Raw genomic sequence first — 27,700 nt, 5'->3', positions numbered from 1 at the left:
ACTTGGGGCAGGATCTCATCCCGACCCAAAGAGAGCACTCCATCCTTTTCCGGTTGAGGATCATGGTCTCGGATTTGGAGGTGCTGATCCAACTTACTGCCGGCAATGCGGACCAAGCTCTGGCACCGGTCGTACAGATACCGAATGGCCCTTACCAAGGGTTCTGGAACCCCATACTCCCGGAGCACTCCCCACAGGAGTCCCAGAGGGACATAATCGAACGCCTTCTCCAAATCCACAAAGCACATGTAGACTGGTTGGACGAACTCCCATGCACCCTCCAGGACCCTGCCAAGAGTATAGAGCTGATCCACCGTTCCACATCCAGGACGAAAACCACCCTGTTCCTCAGGATCCGAGACTATATGACGGACTCTCCTCTCCAGGTCCCCCGAAAAGATCTTACCCGGAAGCTCCGGTCCCCCTTCTTAAAAAGAGGGACCACCATCCCGGTCTGCCAATCCAGAGGCACTGTCCCCGAAGTCCATCTAAACTAGCGAGGTGACGTTTTCACGTCCCCAGAGCCAGCTTCTGTAGCCGAGGGTCAGCCCGCCAGGGTCCTCGCCTACGGCTACCACCCAACTCACACTGCACCCGACCTCTATGGCCCCTCCCACAGGTGATGAGCTCATGGGAAGGGGGACCCACTTTGCCTCTTCGGGCTATGCCCAGTCGGGCCCTATGGGTGCAGGCCCGACCACCAGACGCTCGTGGTCAGCAATTTAGTCTACTTACATACACAAGCGAGCAGTATATGTAAAAGCGATACATATCAATATGTAACGTCATGAGTATACTTTTACCGAAACCCAACATATCTTCATGCTAACAGATAACAACGATGACACAATTTCACGCCATAACATGAAAAACAAGTTGTGATAAAATTGTTGTGTCTAAAACAAGTCTACACGCAGAAAAGTAAAGTTTATAGCCTATTAATGTGACTCCATGGGCGCCGCCATTATTCACCAACTTCATTTTGGTGAAGTGGCGGTAGGTCGATCAGCCCAGACTTCGCGAATAGGAGGTCCCACTTCGACAGGCATTCCAGTGCACTTTTTCTAGTTGGAGGTAGGATAAGTCCCACCTCCAACTGGTTTGGATGGGCTCTGGAACGCACCATAAGTAGTCTAAGCATAACTGTTCTGTGTATAAAAAATCTTCTGATTTTAGATTTGTTATACGTATTTGCTACATGGCCCTACAGTGCATTGATACAAGGATAACCAGAGCTTCTCACAATGAAAAGGAGAGCTACGAAAGGGGATATTGAAAGGATTTTTAGTAAGAAAAGTGCACAGCAGAAAGAGAAGGAGATAAATGAAGGAGAAGGTAGTGAACTGGAGAGACCAGGAGGCTCAAAGCAGAAGAAGACCACAGAAGGAGATGAAGAAATAAGTAGGAGAAGAGGATGTGAGGGATGAAGAGGAGGAAGTATTTTTATGTTTGTTATGTTAAATCCATTTACATTTGGGGATTCTTGCATACCGTCCTCCCATGCACCCTGCCAATTTTCTAGATCCGCCACTAATTAAAGGTGAGGCACGCACGCACGCACGCACGCACACACACACACACACACACACACACACACACACACACACACACACACACACACACACACACACACACACACACACACAGGTGAAGTCAGGGAAAGCAGTAAATACCAGAGCAGGTGAAGGGATGTTTCCTTTAGGGCTGGTGACTATGCTGTTTTTGGTGCTGTTTGCCTGGGGCTGTGCAGAAGAGGAGAGGAAAACACAGAGGAAACAACAACAAGAGAGTGTTAACAACAGCAAGAGGTGAATGTGTGTGTGCGTGACCATGCAGGTGTCACAGTCCCACTGTATATACAGTTTTGTCTTATGTTCTTTATCTTAGAATCAACATCAAGGTCCTGTCTGCGATTATTGGATACCTCTTTCAGTTAGAATGGACCAAAAAAGTTCTGACAGCTACTTAATACAATGAGGTAAAGGCCTTGGTCACACTGTCCACATCCACCACTAGAGTCAGAATAGAACATAATAAGATGAACGTACAGTGCTGTCCACAGCTTTAGCATTAGAGGCAGAATGCTATGTTCACTCTGCTCTCAAACCTCATGGATAATAATAATAATCTCCAGTGTAACTCATACGAGTGTGTGTGGAGTCTAAAGATTTACCTAACATAATTAATTCACACAGGCCTGACCTATACTTGCGGGTGTTGACTTGAGGCAACAGGTGATGCTGCATGTGGACATCACTGATGACTTCTGCTGCTTTATACTGCCTTCATAGGCTTTATCTAAAGCTTCTTTAAAGACCACACATGAAACCACACGTAATCTGGTAACATTAACACATCTAAGTCATTTCTACTAGTCTACGATCAAGGTGGAGAAAGTTCATGGATTAGTTCATGCCTCATTAAACCTTTACATGGTGAGGTCAGGTGATTAAATTCAGCTTAATCTATTGCTAATAGACCCTTTTCACATGACGTCACACAACTTCCGTTTTGGACCGAAGTAGGGTATCCTGACTACCGCTATCGCACTGAACGGTGTTCACAAAATTCACACAGTCACTCCTCAAGCTCCCAAAATTTTGTTTGGGAGACGTACACAGACTGTCAAAGCCTCCAGCCTCTATTACAAAAGGAGGTGTTTTGTCTTCTTAGCTCTGACCTCAGCAGATGCGAGGATAATAACTTAACGTAGGCTACAAGTGTTTTGATAATCTATTAGTTGTCTGTTTCTCGATTAAGTTGCAATGGTAGCTTTATAAATATTAAGCTGTTGCTTTATCTATTATTCTATTTCACAGTAGTTTAGTATTGTTTTGCCTTCATGTGTAATTCTGAGCTCTCTCTCATCTATCGTTAACATTGTTTTGGAACAGTGTCAAACGCTGTTCACCACTCAGTCTCAGTGAGAGCATGCTGTCACATGTTAATGAAGAAAAACGAGGAGCCTCATTATCTCCAGGCTTTTATAAAATAGGATTTTAGGCTTCAATTTTCTCTTGTGTTGTGTTACGCTGTGGTGTCAGTATTTTAGGAGCCACAATCAATAAAAAAAAGCTGCACACATAACTGTTAAGGCAAAGGTTAGTTGAGGACAACAAAGGCTGAGAAAGATACTATTGAAGATGCGGTAACACAGGACAGCACTAAACAAAATTCGGTATATTTTCAAAAGGCAAGATTGAAACTATAATAGTTCACTTGTCATAGTATATGTATAGTATATTAAGAGGGGTGTTTACAAGTGTTTACACTACATGCGCACTTGTGTAAACACTCACACTTTGCACGTCAAGGCAGCTACATAACTGCAACGATTGCTAATGATACCAAGGAAAATTATTAATTGTCTATTTGTAACGATCCTAGCATAATTAATGAATAAACATGATTTAGTCCTGAATTAATAGCCAAAACAAAATGAGGGAAGGATGGATAACCAAATGCAAATAAACTAACCTGCGTCTCACCCAACATCATGGAAAGGTTATTCTGTAGAACCTACTGTACATACAAGCTTTTTTAAACCTTCATGAAACTGCTGAGATATAATGTTAAAACATGTTTGAGTGGTGCTGTTGTTCAAAGACACTTGAATCAGATTTACGAAATTGGTTTGACACAGTGACTTACAAGAGAGAAAGGAAGTCAAGTACCAAGTGTGTGTGTGTGTGCCTGCGTGTGTTTCACGAGCGACAGTGTCTTCTGACTGTGGGTCTGACTCCGGGTCAAAGTCATAAAAGGGACTGCGACGGGGAGTCGTGATGAAGCTATTTTTAAACATTGTTAAATCAATGTTTTGATAATGAGTAGCAGTGCATCCACCGTTCCAGAGGGGGGAGCTGCGCTTCTGGGAACTGGTGTGCTAATTATGTCACTTCCGGGTGTGCAACAGGATCACTCTATGTGAGCTTTAAGCAAAAGGGCTTAGTGAGGAGAGGAGACCCACGAGGACATACTATCATGTCAAACAGACACAAAGCAACCAGGACAGTCAAAGCTGGTGTATGCTGACAGTAAACTGAAGTACAGACATTTTTCTCTCCATGTTCCGAGCACGCATGTATGCACGTACACACGCACACATGCACACACACACCTCAGCAAAGGCACCATTAGATGGTGAGTTGTCTTCATCAAAGCTCTTCTGTAGTATCAACTCTCATTTAAGAGCATAATGACAGGATTCCTGGCCAAAGGTTCACCAGTGGAAAGAACAATATTATACCAGTATAACAATATAACAGAGGTCATATGTTGAGATGTCTGTGACACACTATTTTATCATGTTTCTGACAACAAGAATGGAGAAAGAGGCTGAGGGTATATGCATATGTAGGTTCTCAGGTCAGTAAAAGAATCAAAGCACAGGAAGAAAGCACAAAGAAGATGGTGAGGGTGCAGGAAACAGAAGGTGAGTCAGGGTAGAACGGAGAGGAGTTATTGTGGGGGTCAAATTAACTGTTGAATTTCAAGAAAAGTATCCATGTGTGATAGTTAGAGCAATGATGCTCCCACATAGCCATATCCATTTTAGTCCCTATGTGCACAGTCTTGTAAGACCACATAGTTGTAAGTGAAAATGAAAGCATGAAACAAGCACTCTCTGTATTCTAAAAGTTTGCTGCTGACAGATCTGGAGCAGCACCCTGGAGTAACTGTGATGGAAACATCCTGCTTCCATTAGGTTTTCAGAATAAGTACGACTTTTAGGGTCATATACAATGGCAGATCTTGTGGGTCCTTTCACCATTTTTTGAAGACAACTTTCCCCCTGCTTCCAAAAGTCCATACAATAGTGTGACTTCACCTGTGGCTAATGATGTTGTCACCTGACACCAGAGATGCAGGTTCCTACCAGGTGTAAATGCAGGTGAAGTGCTACTGGATCCGCTATCTGATGACAGAACATGCATTCTAATATCAGATATGGGGGGGGGGGATCATGACAGACAGGTGAGGCATCACTGCATCACAAGTGTCTGACTTCATGTTTGTCACTCTGAGCAAATGCTCAGATAGAAAGCCAGATGGCTCACTCTAACACACAAAAACAGGTCAAAGTCCAAAGCTTGAGAAAGACGTGCAATCACATCATCGACAGTTATTGACAATTAACTTTGTCAGCGACTTATTTTTCATTGATTTTTGTTAGCTAATTGATGCACCCTAAAAATGAGGAGGCATCATGTGCAGTTTATACAAACTATCAAAAATATGAACATCTGCCCTTAACTTTGCATTTCCTAACAAGCTGCTGCTGCGACTTGTTTTGTGAATCAAACACTATTGTGTGACAAATTAATACTTGAACGAAGGGAAGGAGATGACTTTGAAGGCACAGAAAAGGAAGATAAAACAAGAGCAGAGATAAGGAGAGGGCAGATGCATAAACTGCATGCTCACCATATACTCAACAGTAGAGCTGGACTTGCGTTTCTGTCCTCAGGCGATTGATGGATGGATGAGTTTATTGATGGATGGACAGACGGATGAACAGAAGAAGAGTAGGGGGGTAAAGTGACCAGTGAAAGAGAACATGTCAGTTTAAATGAAAACGTGTGCACTTTGATGGCAATGCAAGTTTCAACCCTTAAAACTGGGTGGGACATTTGGTGAAAGCAGATGGAAAAGGAGTGGTAGTTTAGGTTTAGCCGTTTAGGTGACACACATCTCAGAGAAGTCAAGTGAAAACTGTATTTGGGGGCAACAAAGCAAGAAGGCAGAAAATAAGAGCAGGATGAGGACATCAAAATAATACCAGAAAACTGAAGCAGAGATAAAACACAGGCTCAGAGTTCAGGTCAAATTTGTTGGACCGTTTTATAGCAGTTTATGGAACCATCATGGGTGCACCAACCCTGACTGAGAAGGATGGAGTGACTTCTACAGGCAGAAGTAGGCAACACATGTGGCAGAGGGTGTGTGTAGTTAGTGCCAGAGAGATTGGATTCTACAGAATAAAAAGCTCAGCTGCCATAGGGTTAATTCAAATCCAGCAGGAGAAGAAGAAGGACGGGCTGAGGACAAGAGTCCAGGGTCATCAAGAGAACAAGAGGACATTTGTGCAAGTGTAAGGAAGAAGAGAAACTAGAGGAGTAAAGTAAGGATAGCAGCAGATGAAGAAGAGATGCCTTTAGAAAGTGTTTGGGGTGAGTGTGAGTGTGTAGGGAGCCTGTTGCTAAGTGATGAGTGCGCCACAGTGGAAGTATCTATTTCTGTCATCTGAGTTTCCAGGGTCCAGACTGGCAGCTATTCCTGGAACCAGAGTCACATTCCCTGCTGAACCGATCCAGCAGGGAGGACACACACACACACACACACACACACACACACACACACACACACACACACACACACACACACACACACACACACACACACACACACACACACTCTCTCTCTCTCTCTCTCTCTCTCTCTCTCTCTCTCTCTCTCTCAATGTGCAAGAATGCTAATGCCCCGTTTTTCCATTCTCCTTTCATACACGTTTTTGTACACAAGGTAACCTCTGTATGTCCACATGCACAAAGCTCTACCAAAGGTAACACACAGTGCTAAGAGGCAAACATGCTGGTCTTCATGAACACCACTGTGGACAAGTGTGGGATGGTGAAAGATCTTCATTGAAGGATGAACGGGAATGCAGGGTTAAAGACCAGATGGGGTGAGCAGGAAGAGGAAGCACTAGATGAGGAGGAGGATGCAGAAATGAAGGGATGAGAGGAAATGATGCTAAAACCAATGATGACCGACAGATAGTTAGACTTAATAATGGAGATGGAGAGGTGGCAATCATAATATCTAATAATATCTAATAATATAGCTGAATAATAGCAAAAGAAAATAAAGGGTGCTTTCAGATGAATGTGCTACTTGAGGTTTGTGCACTGCCAAGCAGCATATACACTGACACAAGCACACATACACAATCTTCACTCACACTACAGGCAAAATCATGACAGACACCACATTCATGACAAAACCACACATTTGACTGTGAGTAAATGAGTGCTCAAGAGGAAAAGAGTGAGATTAGCCAGAAGGAGTCACAAAAGAGCTGAGGAAGGAGGCAGGTGTTTGTACCCTTTACCCTTTCTTTGTACAAAGAAAAAGAGGAACACTGTGATGAGCCTTACCTTAACGTCTGCCTTTTTGTTGAGCAAAGTCTTGGCTGCTGCAATTAGACAAAAAATACAGCGTCAGAGACAAGGGATTAGTAGAAACATCAAAGTAACGCAACAGTGATGCTCAGAGTGTAACCTGTGCTCGAGCCTTCACAGATCTACTGTATATTTGACTTTTCACAGAGTACAGTTGTTTGAAATGCAGCTCTGTAAACACCACACTCAGTTTCCCCAGCATGTACTTCCAGTAAAGTTGTACTTTGTTTAATCTCAATAAACGTACGTTTATTTAAACCTGTGTGAGGATTTTGCTCAATTGCTTGAATGGACACGAATGGTGAATTTGGCCAAGTCAGTCGTGAGACCAAATGAAGTTGGGTCCAGATTTGTTGTTCCTTATAATGATGTTGTACAGGCTAATTACCTGCTAACAATGACATCTCTGCCAGAAACCAATACAGAACCAAGCTCAACATGCTATCACAGTATAGAAGTCATTGAATTAAAGTGATGATGATGATGATTCTGAAGAGCTGTTACGGCTCTAAGAAAGTTCAGCATATTCTGCACTGAAGCTAGTTGTACGTGGATTGAATCTGATCCTCAGAATCCACTCACCATATTTTGACACACACAGCACATAGCATAACTGCTTTGTCGTTACAGTCCACTGCTTTGTCACTGTTCATTGCTGCACATAGATTCATGTTCCAAGTTTCCTCCATGGCAGTTAAAAGAGAAACAAAGATGGCTGCCATAAAGCAGACTTTAAGCCTTGCCTCAAAGAAGTCTGTAGGGTCTTAATGTGGATTAGACTCCAGTCTGCTCTAATGAAGGCTTATGAGGATGGGAAGGATGATAATGTGAGTGTAACCCTTTACAACACTGGAAACTACGACTGCAGGGCTTTTTCCATGACTGCACTGCTTTTTTTAGCAATTAAAAGTTCTCTACTGTTTTATCCTCCAAATGAGATCACTAAGGCCTGGAGCCAATCCCAGCTGAGATAGTCCCTGGACAGGCCTAGACAGTCCACTGCAGGGAAAACATTCAGAGGCAAACAACCATTCACTCTCAATGGTTACACTATACACTACAGCCAATTTAGAGTGTCAACTTAACCTCTGCATGTTTTTTGACTGTGGGAGAAACCACAGAGTACCCAGAGAGAACCCATACACATTCAAAGTCCACAATTGGTCAAACTGTTATTTGTACCAGTGACCTTCTGACCATGAGGCAACAGTACTATTTAAAGGATGATATCATCACCAACATACTTACTAGAATTATGCTGTTTAACTCCAGAAAAGACTTAAAGACATACATTTTGCATTTCCCAATTTGGGGGATTACCCATGTTATCTGCCTCCTGGACATCAAAAACAGAGAAGTTATTTTGATTTCTAAGTGGTTGTATTTATGGCAAAGTTTGGTCTAATTTAAAGAGAGCATATACGGTATATTTGACAAGCTTTTAAAATACAAGATAAATGAAACTGGGTTCTTTTGACACAGTCTTTAAGCTTAAAGGAATACTTCACTGATTTGCATGTGGCTTTGTGTTGCTAGAAAAGCAGTAATATTTTTTAAAAAATGTGCTTCCCTCCCTCAGTTTTTCACTGAGCTGAAAAAAGTCTGTTCTCCATTTTCCAAGCGGATCCTACCAACGCCTCAAATGACGCAAAACGCGTCATTTGAGGCGTTGGTAGGCTCCGCTTAGTTTCAGTGTTGAAACTACAACTCTAGTTCTGCACTTTTTAGACTCACCCACAGGGGGACGAGACTTCATTCCCAGAATGTAAACACAGTGTCCGCCATCTTTGCTAAAAGTTATCACCAGCTCTGGTTCTTTAATTTGGCCTTGTAAACTGAGAAGAAAATGACAGAATGTAGTTTTCAAACTCATATGGCTGCGAGGGAAAATGCCTGCTTTTTGGCGGTGCCCGCGGCCGGAACTGGGTACCTGGAGAACTTTTTTGTGCCGTCACGGGCTCTTGCTAGCAGCTCTGACCGAGTGTAGCCAGAGCCCAGGTTGTCTTCGATATCTTCTACAACACTCCAAACAAGCTTAGCATAGCTAAGCTTTCAAACTTCAGCACTGCTCGGAATCTCTGACCGGCAAATAATGGGAACTTACTGCTTGTCTTTTCCTTGTTTTTACTGCATGTCCCGGTATAATTTAGCACAATAGAGAACAATCCTGTGTAACCTGCAGATCTTTAATGTATCCGCCAACTAAGGCTTTTCCCCTCTAGGATTTGTGTCTTTTAGACACCTCACGCTGTCTGCTCATGGACGCATCTGTTTCTCTCGGAGTGACAATGGCAGTGTGAACTCTGGGAGTTTATTCTGGGAGTTGTTGTCATTCGTGTACATAAGCGATAAATACATTTTTCTGCTTTTCTCAGCCAAGAAGGCACTTGCTTCAAATATTATTTAACATTTATACTACATAGATGACCTAGTTTTAATAGATATCCATCTTCTCAACGGTGAAATATCCCTTTAAGTCTTTAAAGATGACACATATTTGATATCATTATGATTGCAGGTAACCACTACTTAATGTTCCTAAATATGAAGGTGTTTGTTATATTATTTATAGGGCTATAATTTCTCATGTTACAGAGACTCAAGACTACAAAGTTAACAAAGAATTCAATCATGTGATGTCATGTGAAAACATCCTTTCTATATTATGACTAGGCAGAAACGTGTCTGTTCCATAGAAATATTAATACATCATAAACAACAGTACCTGCTATCACCTCCTATTTCAAGTCCATTGATAATGCTTACTGGAACCTTTTAAATCTAATCAGATGCTATCACATCAGCTGCCAGCCTCATTATAGAAAACACTATTTCTGGCAGCCTGGGATTTTTTCTTTCGTTCTTCTTCACTTTCTCTCTCTCTTTTCGTCTCTGTAAAAACATGTGACATAATGTAGGTCCTTTCAGAAATTCTCATATCCCTTTTCAAACATGATCCATGACAGGATTTAAACTTTGTGATGATCTCTTCTTGTAGAACAGAGGTCGAGGCATTTCAGTGTGTGACCTTTTTGTCCTAGCTTTCTTTTTACTTCAGCAATGTTGTTTAGGACTGCATATTCAGCAAACACCATGATGTGAGATTAGAATGAATGAACATGGATGATATCTTGTGCCTGGTCATGAAGGCTGGTTACTTTAGAGGAAGAGAAATGTGGCCGTGTCACATTCACTTGGATACTGAGAAGAAAGGGACTGGAGGTGATAAGGGTATTTTACTGTGACATTTGTTACATCAAAGGAAGGCGTAAAAGCTAAAGGTTTCTAAAACAGCTTATAATCCACTGGCGAGGATGAAATCTCTGTGGAAACCCGAAAAAAGGGTAGTTTAATTCAAATGAAAGGTGAAGAAGCAGTGGGTGCTCCTTACCTTTCCACAAATTACAAATGAAGCAAGAAGAGAGGAGGAACAGATTGAAACAAGTATCTAATATCCCCTAATACATGCATGGTGCAATACTGCAAGAGCAAAGCAAGAATGGGCATGGACTCATGAAGGATATGGTGCCCTCTGAAATCAAACTCAGGCACATTAAACTATTCCTGCATGAGGATTGGAGAAGGTTCCAGTAGATGGTGATTGTGACTGTCTGTGTATTAATATGCAAGGTAGAGCAATGACTCTAGAAAGTCAGTGAGTGAGTCTAATGAGAGAGGAGGCCTACTATAAATATTTGATTAGAGCCTGGTGGAGGCTGAGGGCAACAGCAGGACTGCAGAGGCCCAGTGGGACACAGAAACAAGGACACTGCTACTGTTACTTTATTCTTATCTGAAGGCAAGACTGCCATGAGGAGCTCTGTGTCATTTATCTATAGAAGTAAGATGATTGGCATCCAAAAAAACTTCACAATCTACTGTTCTTACACTTAACCTGAGCTCCATGGTGATTCATCCAGTAGAACTCTGGATATCACACTGACATGCTGCAGCGTCAGTTTCAAGCAATCAGAATGGTGGTTTCAAGCAATCAGAATTCACTGCAAGTTGACAGACTGAATATCTGACCCTTTTATGCTCCTGTAGTGCAGGAACATTTTCAAATACTTGCAGTAAGCCAACATCCTCACATTTCTGATAAACATTCCCCTCATCCTGCGCCACATCACAATAGAAGTGTAAAGTATGTAAAAAACAAGATATTCAAGTAAGTTGTAAATTTTGTGACAAAATTGTGTGACTCTAAACATCTGTGATTTAAACATTTTAAATGATCATTATTTATCATCAGCAGCTCATTATTTTCAGAGAAAGAGAAGCTGAATGCAGCCAAGAATGTAGCACACAGGATATTTCTCTGACCAAACCAAAGGCAAGTAAAACATACTTAAGGGATAACCATATTGCTCTGTGTCAGCTAATGTTCGGTATTAAAAACAAAAAGTTCATACTGTAATCGGACGGCCAGTGTTTCACCCCACAAGTGTTGTTGTTGTTTTTTTTTATTTTGAATCGTCTAAAATCATCATAATGTGCTAGTTCCTGCTTGTTTCTAACACAGTGGTCAGAAATGCTAAAAAATTGTTGTGTCATTTGTGCAAATTTGACCAGTGGAAATTTAATTCAGTCATTTTGCAAAATGGAAAAGATGGAAAAGCAGTTAGACTTGGCACTGATGTAGGACAAGGAAGCATTATACAAGAAGAATTTCAAACTTTTCAACCTGTCGAACTATGAGCTAGAAAGTGGAGGCTGGGACTGTGGCAACAGTGTGAGGCAGCACTGGTGTAGCAAGAAATGAGTCAGAGAAGAGTGTTATTTAAATGGACCGCCTTGGTGAAAGTGACTGTGACTGGAGACAGTCAGATGGCTGTCAGCTGATTACAGCAGATGACCTGAACGGATACTACAGCTCAATCAGAGAGCTACTATGGGATAAACAGATAAAGCCACTGCTTTGAGCATTTCAACTTCATGAGAACCAGCCCAATTTAGCATGTTCCACAGTGTTCACCATGCCTCAAGTGTAGCAGTGGATGCAGCCTCATGCAGCATTCACCGACCAACAGCTGCCCAACAGTTCCATCCTTCAAAGTGACAGAGGTGAACTTTCAGTCATCGTCAGACACAGAAAAGACCAGAAAGGTAAAGAGGAGTAAGATAGGGAAACTGTGAGATATGAAATCATGGTGGAAAGAGAAAGAGTGGGATAGATGCATACGGTGAGCCAAGAGACAACAGTAACAATGACAGACCCAAGTCAAGGATGTGGAGGAAAATGGAATGGTTACGTGAAAGAGAAGAAGTGGAAGGAAAAGAGTGGGGAGAAAAAAGAAAGAGAAAGACAGGGTAGCAACTCTGCTGGGTCAGGGCCATGCTCTGAAAGATGAAGATGGGTCAGCGGTGATGTCAGAGGAGTGACAGGTCACTCTTTTCAGATCTAAGACAAGAGGTGACAGCTGGGCTAACATGGAAAATGACAGCAGTAGCTGGGCTTTCATCGCGCATTATTACAGGACAATGGAACAATATGAAACATCACCTCATAGAACACAATGTTTGACAAAACATTGGTGTTTCCACTTTCTCAATAAAGAATAGCATCAGAAGTACATTGGTCATATAAAGTGTTAACTCAACATCTTTCGTCATTGATTATTAGCTATATTAAAGCCTGATGAAAGCATAGCTAATGCTGCTGCTGATGGGTTGATGGGTGGTGCAGTGAGCAAATGACTTCAGTCACCATGCTCTGGAGTTCCCATGCTGAGGGAGGAGGGAGGGCGGTGAAAGAGGAAAGACAGAAGACAAATAAAGAGTAAAACACAAGGATGGAGAAGGGAAAGAGGAGAGAGCTAGCATGCCCTGGTGAGCCACCATGCTACCTTGTTCCACCAGGCCAGCGGTGGTGCTGGCAGCTGCAGTGACAGAGGCTGGAGCGGTGGTCTGTCTGCTGCCCACTGTTAAAGAGTCCAACATCCAGTCACACAAGACACAATGGAGTTATAAGGAAAGAGAAGAAGATGTGAAAATGAACAAGAAAGTGTAAGTATTAGGACATTTAGAAAAAAAAAAGCAGGCGGGGGAGTGAAAGTGGGACACAACAGGAAGTAGGTAGGTAGAAGAGTGGCTCATTAGTTTAGGTGGGATTAATACATGAATATACTTTGATTATGACACAATCACTGTCACATATAAATCTGCTGCTCTGATAGAGGGGACAGCAAATCAAATATCTGACAGTGGAGTGGTTGTATGAGGCAGATGGAAAAACAAGGCTCACCAAATCTCAATAATATGCTCCAGACACAGCCTTTTTTGATCGAAATTCAAGTGTGTGTCGCTTTGTAAAAACTTAACAAATTGACAGGATGATAAAGCAGCGTTAAACTTTAACATTGAGTGATTGGTGTTTGACAGCCATGTTTTCAGTGACAGTGACCCTCCATGTCTCAGACTGGTTTCCCACAATGTAAGGTCAACATTAATTCTTATTAATTCACTGATTCTTGGGAATTTGGCTAAAACAGGTTTTAATTTTGAAAAAAAAAAAAAAATACTTATATTACAAAATGTGAAGGTATCTCAATAGAGATCAAGGTCTTGGCTGTTCAGCAAAGTACCAGTGCAACCTCCTAATTTTATTTTTATTTTTTTCATAAAATAGGCGTTTTTCCAGTTATTATTTTGTTTTTGTCAACACCGTGAGTCACAATATAAAGAAAATTATTTCTAATTCATTTGGTCTAATATGTATTTAGAGTTTTTAAATCTTTATCTGGCATTCTATTCACTTATGTAAATGTTTTATACTGTTTCACGTGTACTCCTTTACTTTAAGCCTAAATAGAAAAAAAGTTATTTTTTTCTTTAAAATCATATTTTGTATTAAAAGAGACTATTACTTTAATATATCAACAGTACTGAAGAAACATATTGTAAGCATAGTCATTTAAAACAAATAAAACTCCCACTGACGACGGTGATTTTAGAACTGACGGTGGCGACACTAATCTGACGGTGGTGACAGTGGCCTCATTTCAACATTCATTTCAAAATTTTATACCACCAAGTTCATGGCTTCTTGCTTCACAACTTTATTTAACTATTTGGTCAAAAATATAACAATCCTGAGTATTGTGAAATCTCCATATTGTCAAATATCAAATCATCCTAGTAAATAGCAGTAGTCATTACCAGTAAGAATAATGTACAATGTATCACTGACATCATCTTAAACTGTCATCTACTCATAAAATAATTAATTATATGTAACTGTAACTGTAAACTGTATATTGGACGTGAAGAACAGATAACAATAATTGTGAGCACTGTGGCAAACATTCAATAAGAAACATATGCTGTAGGTTCAATTAGCAACAGGCTATCATTAATAACAGTTAGAGTTGAGTGTAATGACTATGAAACTGGTGGGAATTACAGTGAATGTTAGATTTGGTTAAATGTTGTCATGCCATTTTCATTTGGCTTTAGTTATTGGAAGTGCAGAGCACCACCATCAGGTTAAGAAAACCTGATGGTGGTGACAAAAACCTACTCTTTCACATGATTATCATGAGTTCACATTAGCCATCTTGTTTCCCCTCTGTTGCTAGCTACTTCAGACCTCTTCTTAAAAAGTTTATATTTATCTCATAATCTAATCTCATATTTTTTATACAACAGAGACAGTGATTACATGTTATGGCTGTGACAGTAGCAGTGTCCAAAAATATCAACAAGTTTAAGAGAAACTAGCAAACCTACAGGAGCTTGAGGGACCTTGAAGAATGCAGTAGAGCTGAAGGTTTGAACATGGGGTCCTCAGGAATGTGGTTGACCTTTTAGTTACCTGATTTTATTGCTTTTTATAAATATCGGACGATGGTGACGAATATGTGCGACACATTTTGAGCAACCACAAAATAATAGTAAATATTTTCAAAACTCACTGTTTGTAGTTTTTAATACATATTACAATGTACTCTTTAATGTGGTAAATATATTGTTAAATTCAATTATAACTTCTTTATAACTTTTTTTTTTATCAAGTTGAAATGATCATCTCCTATATAATCATTAAATTAATAAAAAATTAAAAATAGACCTATACAAGAACCTTACATATGTGCAAAGGACTCCCTGATTATGATGTTGATTATATTTATTCATGAAAATGTTATTAACTTGGGACATGTTTTTGTCAAAGTTTCAAGAATCAGTTGATTATGTGTCAATGCCTGATACAACCACACTTCCCGATTATAAGAAACAGAAATATCACTTTAACTTTCATCAGGCACTCTTTTTTTTTTATCTGTATAAACAAAAAGGTGTTCTCCAGACAAATGTTTTCTGCATTTAACCTTCACTTAACCGTGTAATACAAGCCCATATGATATTAGATCAGCATGTAGAGGCAAACAGATCCACCTCTGTACCACTGATACAATGATAAAATATAATTCATCATATACATAATGAGAATATACAGTACTTACTCATTACACACAGTCCAGGGGCCTCATGTACAAAGGTTGCGTACGCACAAAAACGTGGCGTACGTCCTTTTCCACACTCACATTCAGATGTATGAAACGTGAAATGATCGTGGAAATGTGCGGTGCCCACCAACTTCATGGCTGGCGTACGCACATTTCTCCAGCTATTGTTCCTTTGGCGACACCTAGTGGTGATGTTGGGAAACTGTTAATAATGTGAAAACAAGTAGTCATGAGAATGATGTCGCATCAGAGACACACTTATGAACAATTAACACCTTCAAATGGTGCAATCCGATGTGAGTGAGTATTTAGGGAACGCAAGGATTTACTTGCAAACGATGATAATTGGCTCATAAGCCGATATCGGTCAGGAGTGTGCCAGTCAACCCTGAGCCGAGCCATGCCAGCTCCGAATGCCATCCAGGTTCATCAAACTCCCATACAATGCTGTTAAACAGGCCAACATTAAAGCGCAATTTTCAGCGAGAGCCGGTTTCCCTCATGTAATCGGAGCTATTGACTGCACACACATTGCTATAAAAGTGCCATCACAGGATGAATTTGTTTATGTTAATAGGAAACATTTTCATTCATCAATGTTCAAATCATATGTGATGCGCAAATGCAGCTAACTAACATCATGGCAAGGTGGTCTGGTTCATTATGACTCATTCATTATGACTAACAGCATGGTGGGAACAGGCTGGAGGCTGGCACAGTGCGCGATGGGTGGCTTCTGGGTGAATAAATGGTTTATAATAATTTATTTTAATTGTCCCGCATGTAAACCAGCGCAGGGCATGTGCGCAATTAAATATCATGTTTTTGGATTTCTTTACTTTCTGCTGGTGAAATTAGAGCTACAGAGCTTTCTAACAAGCCCCTGATCGTCTCCCTGTGTTCAGTATTCATGTCAGTAAAAGCAGGCGTAAAGTTGGAAATGTCAGCCGCGGCGCACTTCTGCATTCATTAATAGTGAGAATAAAATCTAAAAATTAAACATGAGTCAAAGTGTTTAATATCCTGCCATCTTTACGCACGAGCGATGTGTGAGCAGCTAATTGTATGAGGGGCCGTGTAGGCCATAATTCCTTTTTTACATATAATGTGTGAGGTAAAAAACATTTAATGTAAGCGGTAAAAACATTTAATGTGAGCGGTAAAACATTTAATGTGTGAGGTAAAAAACATTTAATGTGAGCGGTAAAACATTTAATGTGTGAGGTAAAAAACATCTAATATGAGCGGTAAAACATTTAATGTTTGAGGTAAAACATTTAATGTTTGAGGTAAAACACATTTAATGTATGAGGTAAAAAACATTTAATGTGAGCGGTAAAAAACATTTAATGTGAGCGGTAAAAACATTTAATGTGTGAGGTAAAAAACATTTAATGTAAGTGGTAAAAAACATTTAATGTGAGCAGTAAAACATTTAATGTGAGCGGTAAAACATTTAATGTGAGGTAAAAAACATTTAATGTGAGCGGTAAAACATTTAATGTGAGCGGTAAAACATTTAATGTGTGAGGTAAAAACATTTAATGTGTGAGGTAAAAAACATTTAATGTGTGAGGAAGAACATTTAATGTGAGGTAAAACATTTAATGTGAATTAAAAAACATTTAGTGTGAGGTAAAACATTTAATATTCGAGGTAAAAAACATTTAATGTGAGGTAAAACATTTAATGTGAGCGGTAAAACATTTAATGTGTGAGGTAAAAAAAACATTTAATGTGAGGTAAAACATTTAATGTGTGAGGTAAAAACATTTAATGTGTGAGGTAAAAAACATTTAATGTGAGGTAAAACATTTAATGTGTGAGGTAAAAAACATTTAATGTGAGGTAAAACATTTTAATGTGAGTGGTAAAACATTTAATATTTGAGGTAAAAAACATTTAATGTGAGCGGTAAAACATTTAATGTGTGAGGTAAAAATAATTTTAATGTGAGGTAAAACATTTAATGTGTGAGGTAAAAAACATTTAATGTGAGGTAAAACATTTAATGTTTAAGGTAAAACACATTTAATGTATGAGGTAAAAACATTTAATGTGAGCGGTAAAACATTTAATGTGTGAGGTAAAAATCATTTAATGTGTGAGGTAAAAAACATTTAATGTGTGAGGTAAAAAATATTTAATCTGAGGTAAAACATATAATGTGTGAGGTAAAAAACATTTAATGTAAGCGGTAAAAACATTTAATGTGAGCGGTAAAACATTTAATGTGTGAGGTAAAAAACATTTAATGTGAGCGGTAAAACATTTAATGTGTGAGGTAAAAAACATCTAATATGAGCGGTAAAACATTTAATGTTTGAGGTAAAACATTTAATGTTTGAGGTAAAACACATTTAATGTATGAGGTAAAAAACATTTAATGTGAGCGGTAAAAAACATTTAATGTGAGCGGTAAAAACATTTAATGTGTGAGGTAAAAAACATTTAATGTAAGTGGTAAAAAACATTTAATGTGAGCAGTAAAACATTTAATGTGAGCGGTAAAACATTTAATGTGAGGTAAAAAACATTTAATGTGAGCGGTAAAACATTTAATGTTTGAGGTAAAACACATTTAATGTATGAGGTAAAAACATTTAATGTGAGCGGTAAAACATTTAATGTGTGAGGTAAAAAACATTTAATGTGTGAGGTAAAAAACATTTAATGTGAGCGGTAAAAAACATTTAATGTGAGCGGTAAAAAACAATTGAGCGGAACGCCTTCCGGCAAAAAACATTTAATGTAAGAGGAAGACCTTCCCGTCATCCGTACGCAACCAAAGAATTGAAAGACTATGGGCAGAGCTCAATCGAGTGGTATCAAGACACTTTGTTGGCATTTTTAACTTCATGGAGGAGCAGGGTATTCTAGATTCACTAAATGAACTAAATGAATGAATGAACTAAATCAATGAATTTTGCCTCCACTATATATATATATGCCAAGAATTCAAAGGGCAGCTGCTGAATTTAGAAATCAGTGGAACAATCATGGCCTTTCCACACAAGGGGGGCAGACTCCTGTTCAACTGTGGTACTCCGGTGTCGTCAGCAACATAGGGACACATGACCCAGCTATAGATGCCATTTTTGAGGTAGATAACTATTTTGGTATTGATGAAGAAGGTCCTTTGCCTGGGTTTCAAACAAGAAACAATGTTGTGATTCCACCCATTGATATAATGATAAATGTGACAACTGTGAATACAATTCAACAGAATGTTGCCCCACTACAAAATGATGGAAATCACGGTATAGATTTATTTTCTAGCCTTTTGAATTTCCTTCAAGAGCACCATTCCCAGTGATCCAATAACATTTAAGAAATACAAACCTCAGAAATTTCAGAATCTGTTTAAAGCCTTACCTTGAATATAGTTTGAAGCTACCGAGTACTTGTATGGTTAGGTCGCAACTATCCTTCTACCAGATTTACAACACAAAAGCATCCTCTTTAACTTTTTCTTATAATTCAATGTGCTTTGAATTGTTACTATTTGGATGTGTATAACAGAGCATGATTTTTGTTTTGCCAAAACTGCATAATGCAACAGCTTTTTGTGTCAAAGCCTTTTTATTTAAAACCTTTTAAACTTTCCAAGTGACAGCTTAATTGTTCAACAACGTATTAGTCTACTCAATTACATAAACTAGAGTAAACCCTTAACTTTCCACCTTTGTAAAACGTGGTCTGTAAGCTTTTGAAATGTGTGTACTAATGTGAACTCACTGACTTTGTAGACAACATGAAACCATAAAATAACCATATTTGAGGGATATGGCTGACTAGGTTCCCATTATCACAGTATCAGGAATGAATGGACGACGGGGAATCTTGAACTCTCAGTAGAGGTCCATTCATTTCTGACAATAGACAGCTAGCCATTATCCCACTTTAACAAAAGACCTTTTTTTTTTTTTACAATAAAAAGTTAACATTTTTCAAAAGCCATACCTCAGTGTAAAAACTGGAACAAACTTAATAACCAGGCATAGTCTCTAACTAGCTATATATAGCTGCTATACTGCCCTTTGCGATAACAGAATACAAAGTCATGATTAAATATGGAGTTTTATTGCTCCTTCTTCATCTTTAGAAAAAAAACAAGTTATTACTAGACTTATTCAGTTAAATGAATGTATAATAAACAAAAACTTAAGCTAGAATGAAACATTTTCAAATAAATTTAATCAAATGCAACTTTCAACAACACATCTTTGTTGGTGGGAGGACTCTGTATGTTAAGCTATTAAATGTAGAAAGTTGGTCCTTTTTAATTTACTTTTAATGAATAAGTCACTTGAAAACAGAAACTGCCTGGATCCAGAACATACACATAATGCACACACACTTTAAGGGCCCCTGTAAAGTATTAAACTCCACTTACTGTTTGTGGCTAACAGACAGTAAGCGTTAACACCTCAATCCAATTCAGGGATGTGTTAAGCCTGCCTAAAAAAAAGTTAATAAATCGTTTCCCTTTAACAATTTAAAGCCATATTGACATATACCTTCAGAATCCTGAAAGTAGTCCCTCCAGAAGGGAACAACAACCTCCTCAGCCAATCTCTTGTTGCTCCCTTCTGTGGCCAGGTGAATGGTGAACAGGTCATCCATTTTGTCAGCTGTGAGTGGGGATGGCTGATGGCAGAACAGAGGGCGAAAACTATCTGGGTGAACTTTTTGCAGAACCCCAAGTGTTTTCAGTCTTTCAAGCAATCTGTATAAAAGAGTATAATACCAAAAATAATTAGTTACATTTTATTTGTGGAAAACCAACACGTGACAAGTCGGTCTGTAGATATAATCATTTGCAATATCAGTGAATGTTTCAGTTGGTACTGGCACTAAAGAAAAGGTCATGTGGACACCAACAATGACACCAACCTCAGGAGACTGTGAGAACTATCAATACACTAATGTATTCAATAAATACTTTTCTCTAAATGATGGTGTATCAGGGTAATGTTTGGACTTTCGGGTAAATGTTGGAAAATCTGCTCCAACCTCCAACCACCTAAATCAATAGCCTCTTCATGTCTTCCCAAGTCGTCTGAGAACTTGATGGACATCATGGAGCTTGGATTATAGGACGAACGTTTGAAGCCCCGTATTGCTCCATCGAGCACCGCTGAACGATTTATATTGAACTTGCATTGCTGGTTGGTGTTTATTTTTTCTGCAAGCTCTAGGATTATTTTTTGACTCCGAATGTTTTTTGGACATTCTGAAGCACTGTAAAGACAAAAAGACAATATGATTCAGTGGATCATATTAATGGCCCTGTTCACCGTCCCATTAAAATGTGTCGGGTGATCTGCTCAGGAGTGGACACCACCAATTAAATGTGTGATGCACCCCAGACCTAATGAGATCTGATCACTCACACCATTTGGAGGTGATCGGGGAAGTGTATGGTTTTATTAGTGTGACATTCTCAATGTGTCCTTTGGAAAATTTAAATATGTTCTTATCACTAATCATATAGGAGTTGATCCATGTGCTCATTCGCACATTTTCTTTTGTTATGTTGATCATGTTGAGCCCTATATTTGTTTTACCATATTGCAGAAGAAATAAACTCCATATGCTCCAATTAGTTAAAATTACCAAGAAACAGATGATTGATTATTGAGACGTTACTAATCTCACCTAATTATTTTAGTGTATTTAGTGGGTACAGTACAGGCCTGTATTTGTTACTAGTGTGGCGTGGGGGAGGAATAAATGGCTAAAAATTGTGTTAGGGCCATGCTTAAAGTGTAAAACACTCATTGAGCTATACAGGACCTAAGGCAATGCAGTTACAGAACTGGCTATTGTGGGCTAAAATAACATATATAATATAATAATGCTATAATAATGCTATAATAATAAAATACAATGTTATAATAATAATAATAATATATAATATGATTGCATGGGAGCCACTCTCTTGATTGCTTGTGCTCGTGAAGCTGTCATCCTCTATTATAATCCCTAGATGAGTGTGAATGGTGGGAGTGTGGCTGTGGATGGAGATGTTACTGTAGGTGGAGTTGTGGCTACTGATTGCATGGGAGTCGCTGTCTTGGCTACTTTCTCCGGTGAGGCAGTCATCATCCATCATCATCCTTGGGCAAGCAGTTCTAGCCCTGGTGGCAGTACTGACCTCTGAGAAGATTACCTCACCACTTCTCAGGTGTCTGCTGGTGTTGTGCTGAGCAGAGATTTCCTGAACACCTGTATTGAGGTCAATGCAAATGTCCTGGTTATCATCCTGGGTGGTGTTCCTACTAACAGCTGTAGTGGAAGGGTCCAGCCTTGACATGGCTCTGGTTGTGTAGTGGGATACTGGACTGTCTTCATTTTCACTGTTGTCCATGATATTCTGTTAAAGACAAAAGGATTTTTGTTTTCAGCCATCAGCCAAAAAAAGTTACGTTTTTGTCCAAACTGCTACGTGGGCTATCGTCCTTATTTATATAATCCTCGAATATAGGAAACTCAAACTTGGTTTAGACTTTATTTGGCCTAACTAAAAACATGCAGGAAGTCCAACAAATTGGTTTATGGATGTAGGCAATGCATACCACCCACTTTTAAGGATTAGGGTAATTAAACTATATGCAGCATTTTATTCAGTAAACTGTTACATCCTGACTAAGCTTTTCCCTAGTGGATATTGCATTAATGTATAGATAGAACAAGGTAATATGCATAAACACAAATGCAAAACTGGACAAAAGGATTGTCTCCTTAAATGTTACTTAGAAATGAATGCAAATTTAAACAACTATCTAAACAGAATGAAATCTAAAGATACAAACAAAAGACACAATAACAATAAGAGCCTTTACAAACATGAGGTGCATAGGCTCATTGTGAATGCTTGCCAATGATATTTCTAAAAATTATTTGTGTTATGCATGTTTTTGTGTTTTAGATGACATACAATAATGAAACATTTGGGGGCCATAAGACACTGGAGGCTATTAAGAGAATGTCGGTTGTCAACAATAAATTCTTAATAACTACATTAGTGGTTACAATATGTAACAATATGATAGAGTTTTGTTCCATTTATTTTATATTATATTTGTTTATTGCATTGTTTTAAGCAAAATAAAATAAGTAAACTCATTGTCTTCATAAAATTATTTTTTTAGTGTCAACTTTAAATGTGTAAGACCCAGGGATGGACATTTAATCAAAATTATTGCTAATTGCATCAAAGCACATTATTGTAATATTTTTGCATACAAATCTATCATGTTTCTCAAGTGTTTAATAACACTTTATACAATCATGAAATCATGAAAAATGCAAATAGTAATTTTACATATACAAATAATACAATGTATATTAATATATAAATAATCTGACCATGAGATTAATTCATTTTATATCACCCAGCAATATTAAGACAAATTGAAAAACTAATAGAAATATAATATTTCAATAACTCACTAATACCCATATGTTCCTAGAATATGTACCCTCATAATACAATTCTAAAGTTTTCAAATGTTCTTAGTTTTTATATGGTCACACAAGTTTTATCAAATATATTTTTATTTTGCATTTACCTGACATCTTTTGGTATTCTTTCACCAAAACCATCACGGATTTGTTCCAGGACTGTGTTGTGGTCCCAAGCCTTTTGAAATTCAAATGCATTGAGTATATGTCCCAAGTCATGCAGGTGTTGTTTTGACTGATGTTTGCATGCTACTTCCCAATTTGGATTTGGGAGTAATATGACATCTTTATTGAAGCACTCATGGTACTGGAGTCCTTTTGCTGCCCTGAAAATAAAGAGAGATCAATAATAATTATGTATCAGGGCAAGGAATATAAAGTGTAATTTAAAAAAATGTTTTTCAGTACTTGCACTACTCGCCTGCACACTATAACTGATAGTTGTAGTATAATAAAACCTCTACTGATACTACAACTATTAATGGTTTTTCAGATTGAGATTAAAACTCTCTCTGGCCAAGAAAGGCAGCAGTAGTCGCACATACACGCAAACACAAGGTACACAAACAGATTAAACACATAAAACAACAACTAAATACCATTACACACCGGGGTCGTATTTTGTGCGATTAATTGGAACGTGAATATATTTTTTATAACATCGATCAGTCGGAAAAAAACATTTTACTCCGTCAACAAAAGCAGCGCGCATAGCTCTTCTTCTTCCGTTCAGTCTTCTTACCTTCCACAATAAAACTCTAAATGTTTCAATAATAAAAGCTAACCCAAGCTAAGCTTGATTGCAATTACAAATCGCCCTAAGACTTTGGATATGGGTTGAGCATGGCCCGAAGGTGTGCATCCTTGATTTTCACGAGTTTTTCTGAGTAATTTAGATTTTCGCTGATTTATCACGCCACACCAGGCAGCGGCGCCGTCTGCCCGCCCGCGGCTGTGCCGACACGGAGACTCCGGCACACAAACAAACTTACCACAGCCAGCAGCGACCGACCATGGCAGAAAGTACCGCTATAACTGTTTCTGTCTCTTTATATCTCAATGTACATCCATGTCTTACCCAATATACACTTTGTATATTAACACTACAGTACACACAGTACAACCAACCTTCACACGCAGCCTCATTTGGTCATAACTGAAAAATCTTACTGCACTAATTTATCTAATGTAGGCACGTGTGTGTGTGTTTACCTCTTCCTCCTGCCGGTTGTCCAGGTTCCAAAGCGCTGCTGTGCCTGAAAACGAGGTCCCTCTCTAGCTGCCATCGGTGGCATGCTAGTACTGCTCCGACCAGAGGGGAACAGTGACGTGATTTCACCATCAACTGAGGCATGTATGGTTGTAGCAGGTTGTTGAAGTGAGGTGTTATTAGATACATTTTGAATGGCCTCTGGCGAAGAAAGCAGACAGTTCAATAAAGCGGCAGCTTGGCCGAGGCGCTCTCGTTCTCTCCCAGCAGCCATGATGCGCTACCTGTTCACAGTTCCCGCTTTTAGTCACAACATTAAATGTTTTTTACCGCTCACATTAAATGTTTTTTACCTCACACATTAAATGTTTTACCGCTCACATTAAATGTTTTACCGCTCACATTAAATGTTTTTTACCGCTCACATTAAATGTTTTTTACCTCACACATTAAATGTTTTACCGCTCACATTAAATGTTTTACCTCACATTAAATGTTTTTTACCTCACACATTAAATGTTTTACCGCTCACATTAAATGTTTTTACCTCACACTAAATGTTTTTACACATAACATGTGAGAGGTAAAACAATTGTATGTGAAAGGTAAAAGAGAGTACGTGAGAGGTAAAATTGTGAATGTGTGAGGTAAAATTGTGTATGTGAGAGGTCAAAAAAGGAATTATGGCCTACACGCCCCCTCATATGATTGTATGACCTGTTGCGGTCACTTCACTTCAGTGGTGAGCAGAAACCCTCTGCTTCACCTCCACCTTGAGATCTGACCATTTCTTTTTAATCTGTGTGTGCACGCGCGCTGCTCGGATCCCACGGCACATACAGACTCACACACACGCTCCCACTCACGTCTTTTTTGTCATATTTATCCCTGTTGACAGAGTACCAAACAAAATCTCCCTGCGCATTTTCATTCATTCACTAGAATTTCTAGCTCAGACTGTGTGAAATTCCTTTTCTTTCCATTGTTCATTGTTATTTGATCAAAGAGGTGAATCGCAGGGTCTATTGAAATTGATTTGCATATGTAAATTGGGGCGTGGGCAGGGAGGAGTTTGGCACCTCTGCATGTGCGCTCAATTCCACGTTGGGGAATGTACAAAGGGAACGTGCTTGGATCCATGCATAAGCACACTTTGATAAATCTGAATTTATTTGTGATTACGACAGTTTCTGGGTTTTGGCGTACACCAAGTTTTAGTAGGAAATCCATGCAAGTCTTTGTACATGAGGCCTCTGCTGTTTGCTTTTCTCTTTTTGTCATATGTCACCATAATGTTTTTCCTCTTTTCATCTGATGACCTCACACTTGTGATGGAGTCATGGAATAAAGAGAGAGAGAGAGAGAAAAGGTTGTTTAACACTAACCTGTGTCAGTGTATGCGTGTCTTTCCATTGTTTTCTGAAGTAGCACGCTTGTGTACACAGACACACATCTATAGTGTATATGTACATTACAGATGTACTTTACATGGACACAGAACATTGGTTGGGATTCCTTTAGCTGAGTTCATGTCAGTTGTACACAGCCTGCCTCACATACTGTCAGTTCATCTGACTTATGACCTTTAACATATTTCATTAGAATCATAAAGACAGCTCCATTATTATCTCTGCTTTGGTTGCACCAGGCTCTGATTGGCCTTTTACTGGCAATAAATCAATGCTGTAGCCTTAACTTGGCACCAAGGTTGAAACTAACTGTACAATAACATGTTCTCTTAAGAAATGGACTTCTATTTATTAGGAGGAATACAAGTCTATAGAATACATACTAGATAGATAGATAGATAGATAGATAGATAGATAGATAGATAGATAGATAGATAGATAGATAGATAGATAGATAGATAGATAGATAGATAGATAGATAGATAGATAGATAGATAGATAGATAGATAGATAGATAGATAGATAGATAGATAGATAGATAGATAGATAGACTGAGAGGTATTTGTGAAAAGTCTCTGAGGCACAGATCTAATCTATAGCTTTCCCTTTGCATCAGCCTACATCTCATTACTAAGGAATTGGAACAAAGGATTTACTAATATACAAAGGTGGGATGAAATGAAAATGTGACATTGCTTGTGAAAGCATGCTCTGTAAACTTTAGAAGAAAATAAGGGAGACACAATGGTCTCTCTCCCCATATTTACAGTTCATCATGTTAGTGTTAGTGGTTGATTACCTTGCATTCGCAGCTATTACAATGAATGAATCAGAATTTAGGTTAAATATAAATTAAGAGCCATGTTGATTCAACTTGATGACATGTTCCTTCAGAATTTCTTGGCTTAACACTTTTGTGTTGTTCATTCAGCACACATAGTTTAGTAACTATATATTGACCAATGCTGGTTCCCATACAAGAATGATAGATTCACAATGATAGATGGGCGACACAAGAACTGTGTTCAGGCAAATCTTACCAGAGAAGTTTCGAGAAACCAGCATTGTAGTAAGAATGGCCCCCTGAGAAAGAAAAATAAATACAGAAGTAGAGGTGTTTAAAAGCAATTTGTGAACTTTTACTTTTAAAAGTATATAAATAATATGTTTTATTATTAATCGATCATTATTTTAGAGATTAACCTTTTCTTCTGTTCTAAACTGAAAACAGAGACACCTAAAGGTTTTCATCAAATAATCTAGTATCACCAATGATGTTTGACAAATCTCTGAAAAACAAAGTGGACAATATTTACCAGTAAATATTTTACAGATAACATAACAAACTGATCAAGCACAAATTGAGAAGAAATAATATCAAGCTGTATATGCTAAATATATTTATGGATGAATAATCAATCACCTGTGTTAGGGCGGATTTCCACTGGACACGTTACAGCCGCTGGCTCCCAAGGCACTGCGCCACTGCCGTAACGCGCCCGGTGGGAATTGACACTGGGAAGAGGTTGAAACATGTCCAGTGGAAATCCACCTTTATTGTCAATACTGCTGCCAAAAGCAGCAGGGTAACAGTGATAATGAAGCTGTTGTACAAGTCAATACATCAGCAAAGACAAGGAAGAGTACATGGCAAACATTACATGGAAAAATAAATAAGTAAAAGACTTAATTTATCCTGAATTAGATTAGAGAGTACAAGAGAAACATGTGGAAGAGAGTGTACTGTGAACACACCTTGAGTTTCCTCCTGGCATTGAATTTCTTCAAGCACTCCACGGTCTCCTGTCTGTGCATCATGGACGCCACGGTGGATCGTTGCTGGAAAACAAAGAAGAAGAGCAGGAGGAGAGAATGAGGATGACAATTAAAAAACAAGTGTGGTAACTGGACGACATCAAGGTTTTGTCTTTGATGTGATCCAACCAGTTATGTTTGAGTTTCTAA

The 27,700-nt window shown here is 38.8% G+C and overlaps 1 protein-coding gene across 11 annotated transcripts in view; it reads right to left on the bottom strand.

Annotated features, from left to right (window-relative positions):
- Positions 1 to 27,700, bottom strand: part of camk2b1 (calcium/calmodulin-dependent protein kinase (CaM kinase) II beta 1) — a 99,744-nt gene that overhangs the window by 18,808 nt on the left and 53,236 nt on the right. For 4 of the 11 annotated variants that reach the window (XM_083904782.1, XM_083904787.1, XM_083904790.1 and 1 more), the window contains exons 11-15: positions 27,491 to 27,574; positions 26,776 to 26,818; positions 13,028 to 13,102; positions 7,158 to 7,195; positions 1,674 to 1,742 (exon numbers count right to left, since the gene is read on the bottom strand). In XM_083904782.1, coding sequence (XP_083760908.1) covers positions 1,674 to 1,742; positions 7,158 to 7,195; positions 13,028 to 13,102; positions 26,776 to 26,818; positions 27,491 to 27,574 — 309 coding nt within the window. The remainder of the gene's footprint in view (positions 1 to 1,673; positions 1,743 to 7,157; positions 7,196 to 13,027; positions 13,103 to 26,775; positions 26,819 to 27,490; positions 27,575 to 27,700) is intronic. The other 7 variants (XM_083904785.1, XM_083904789.1, XM_083904792.1 and 4 more) reach the window with 3 other exon arrangements.

The sequence above is a fragment of the Microchirus variegatus genome (genome assembly GCF_963457635.1).
Source record: "Microchirus variegatus genome assembly, chromosome: 18".
NCBI lineage: Eukaryota > Metazoa > Chordata > Actinopteri > Pleuronectiformes > Soleidae > Microchirus > Microchirus variegatus.
Note: the sequence above shows the minus strand (reverse complement) of the source record. Positions and strands in the feature narration are given on the sequence as shown.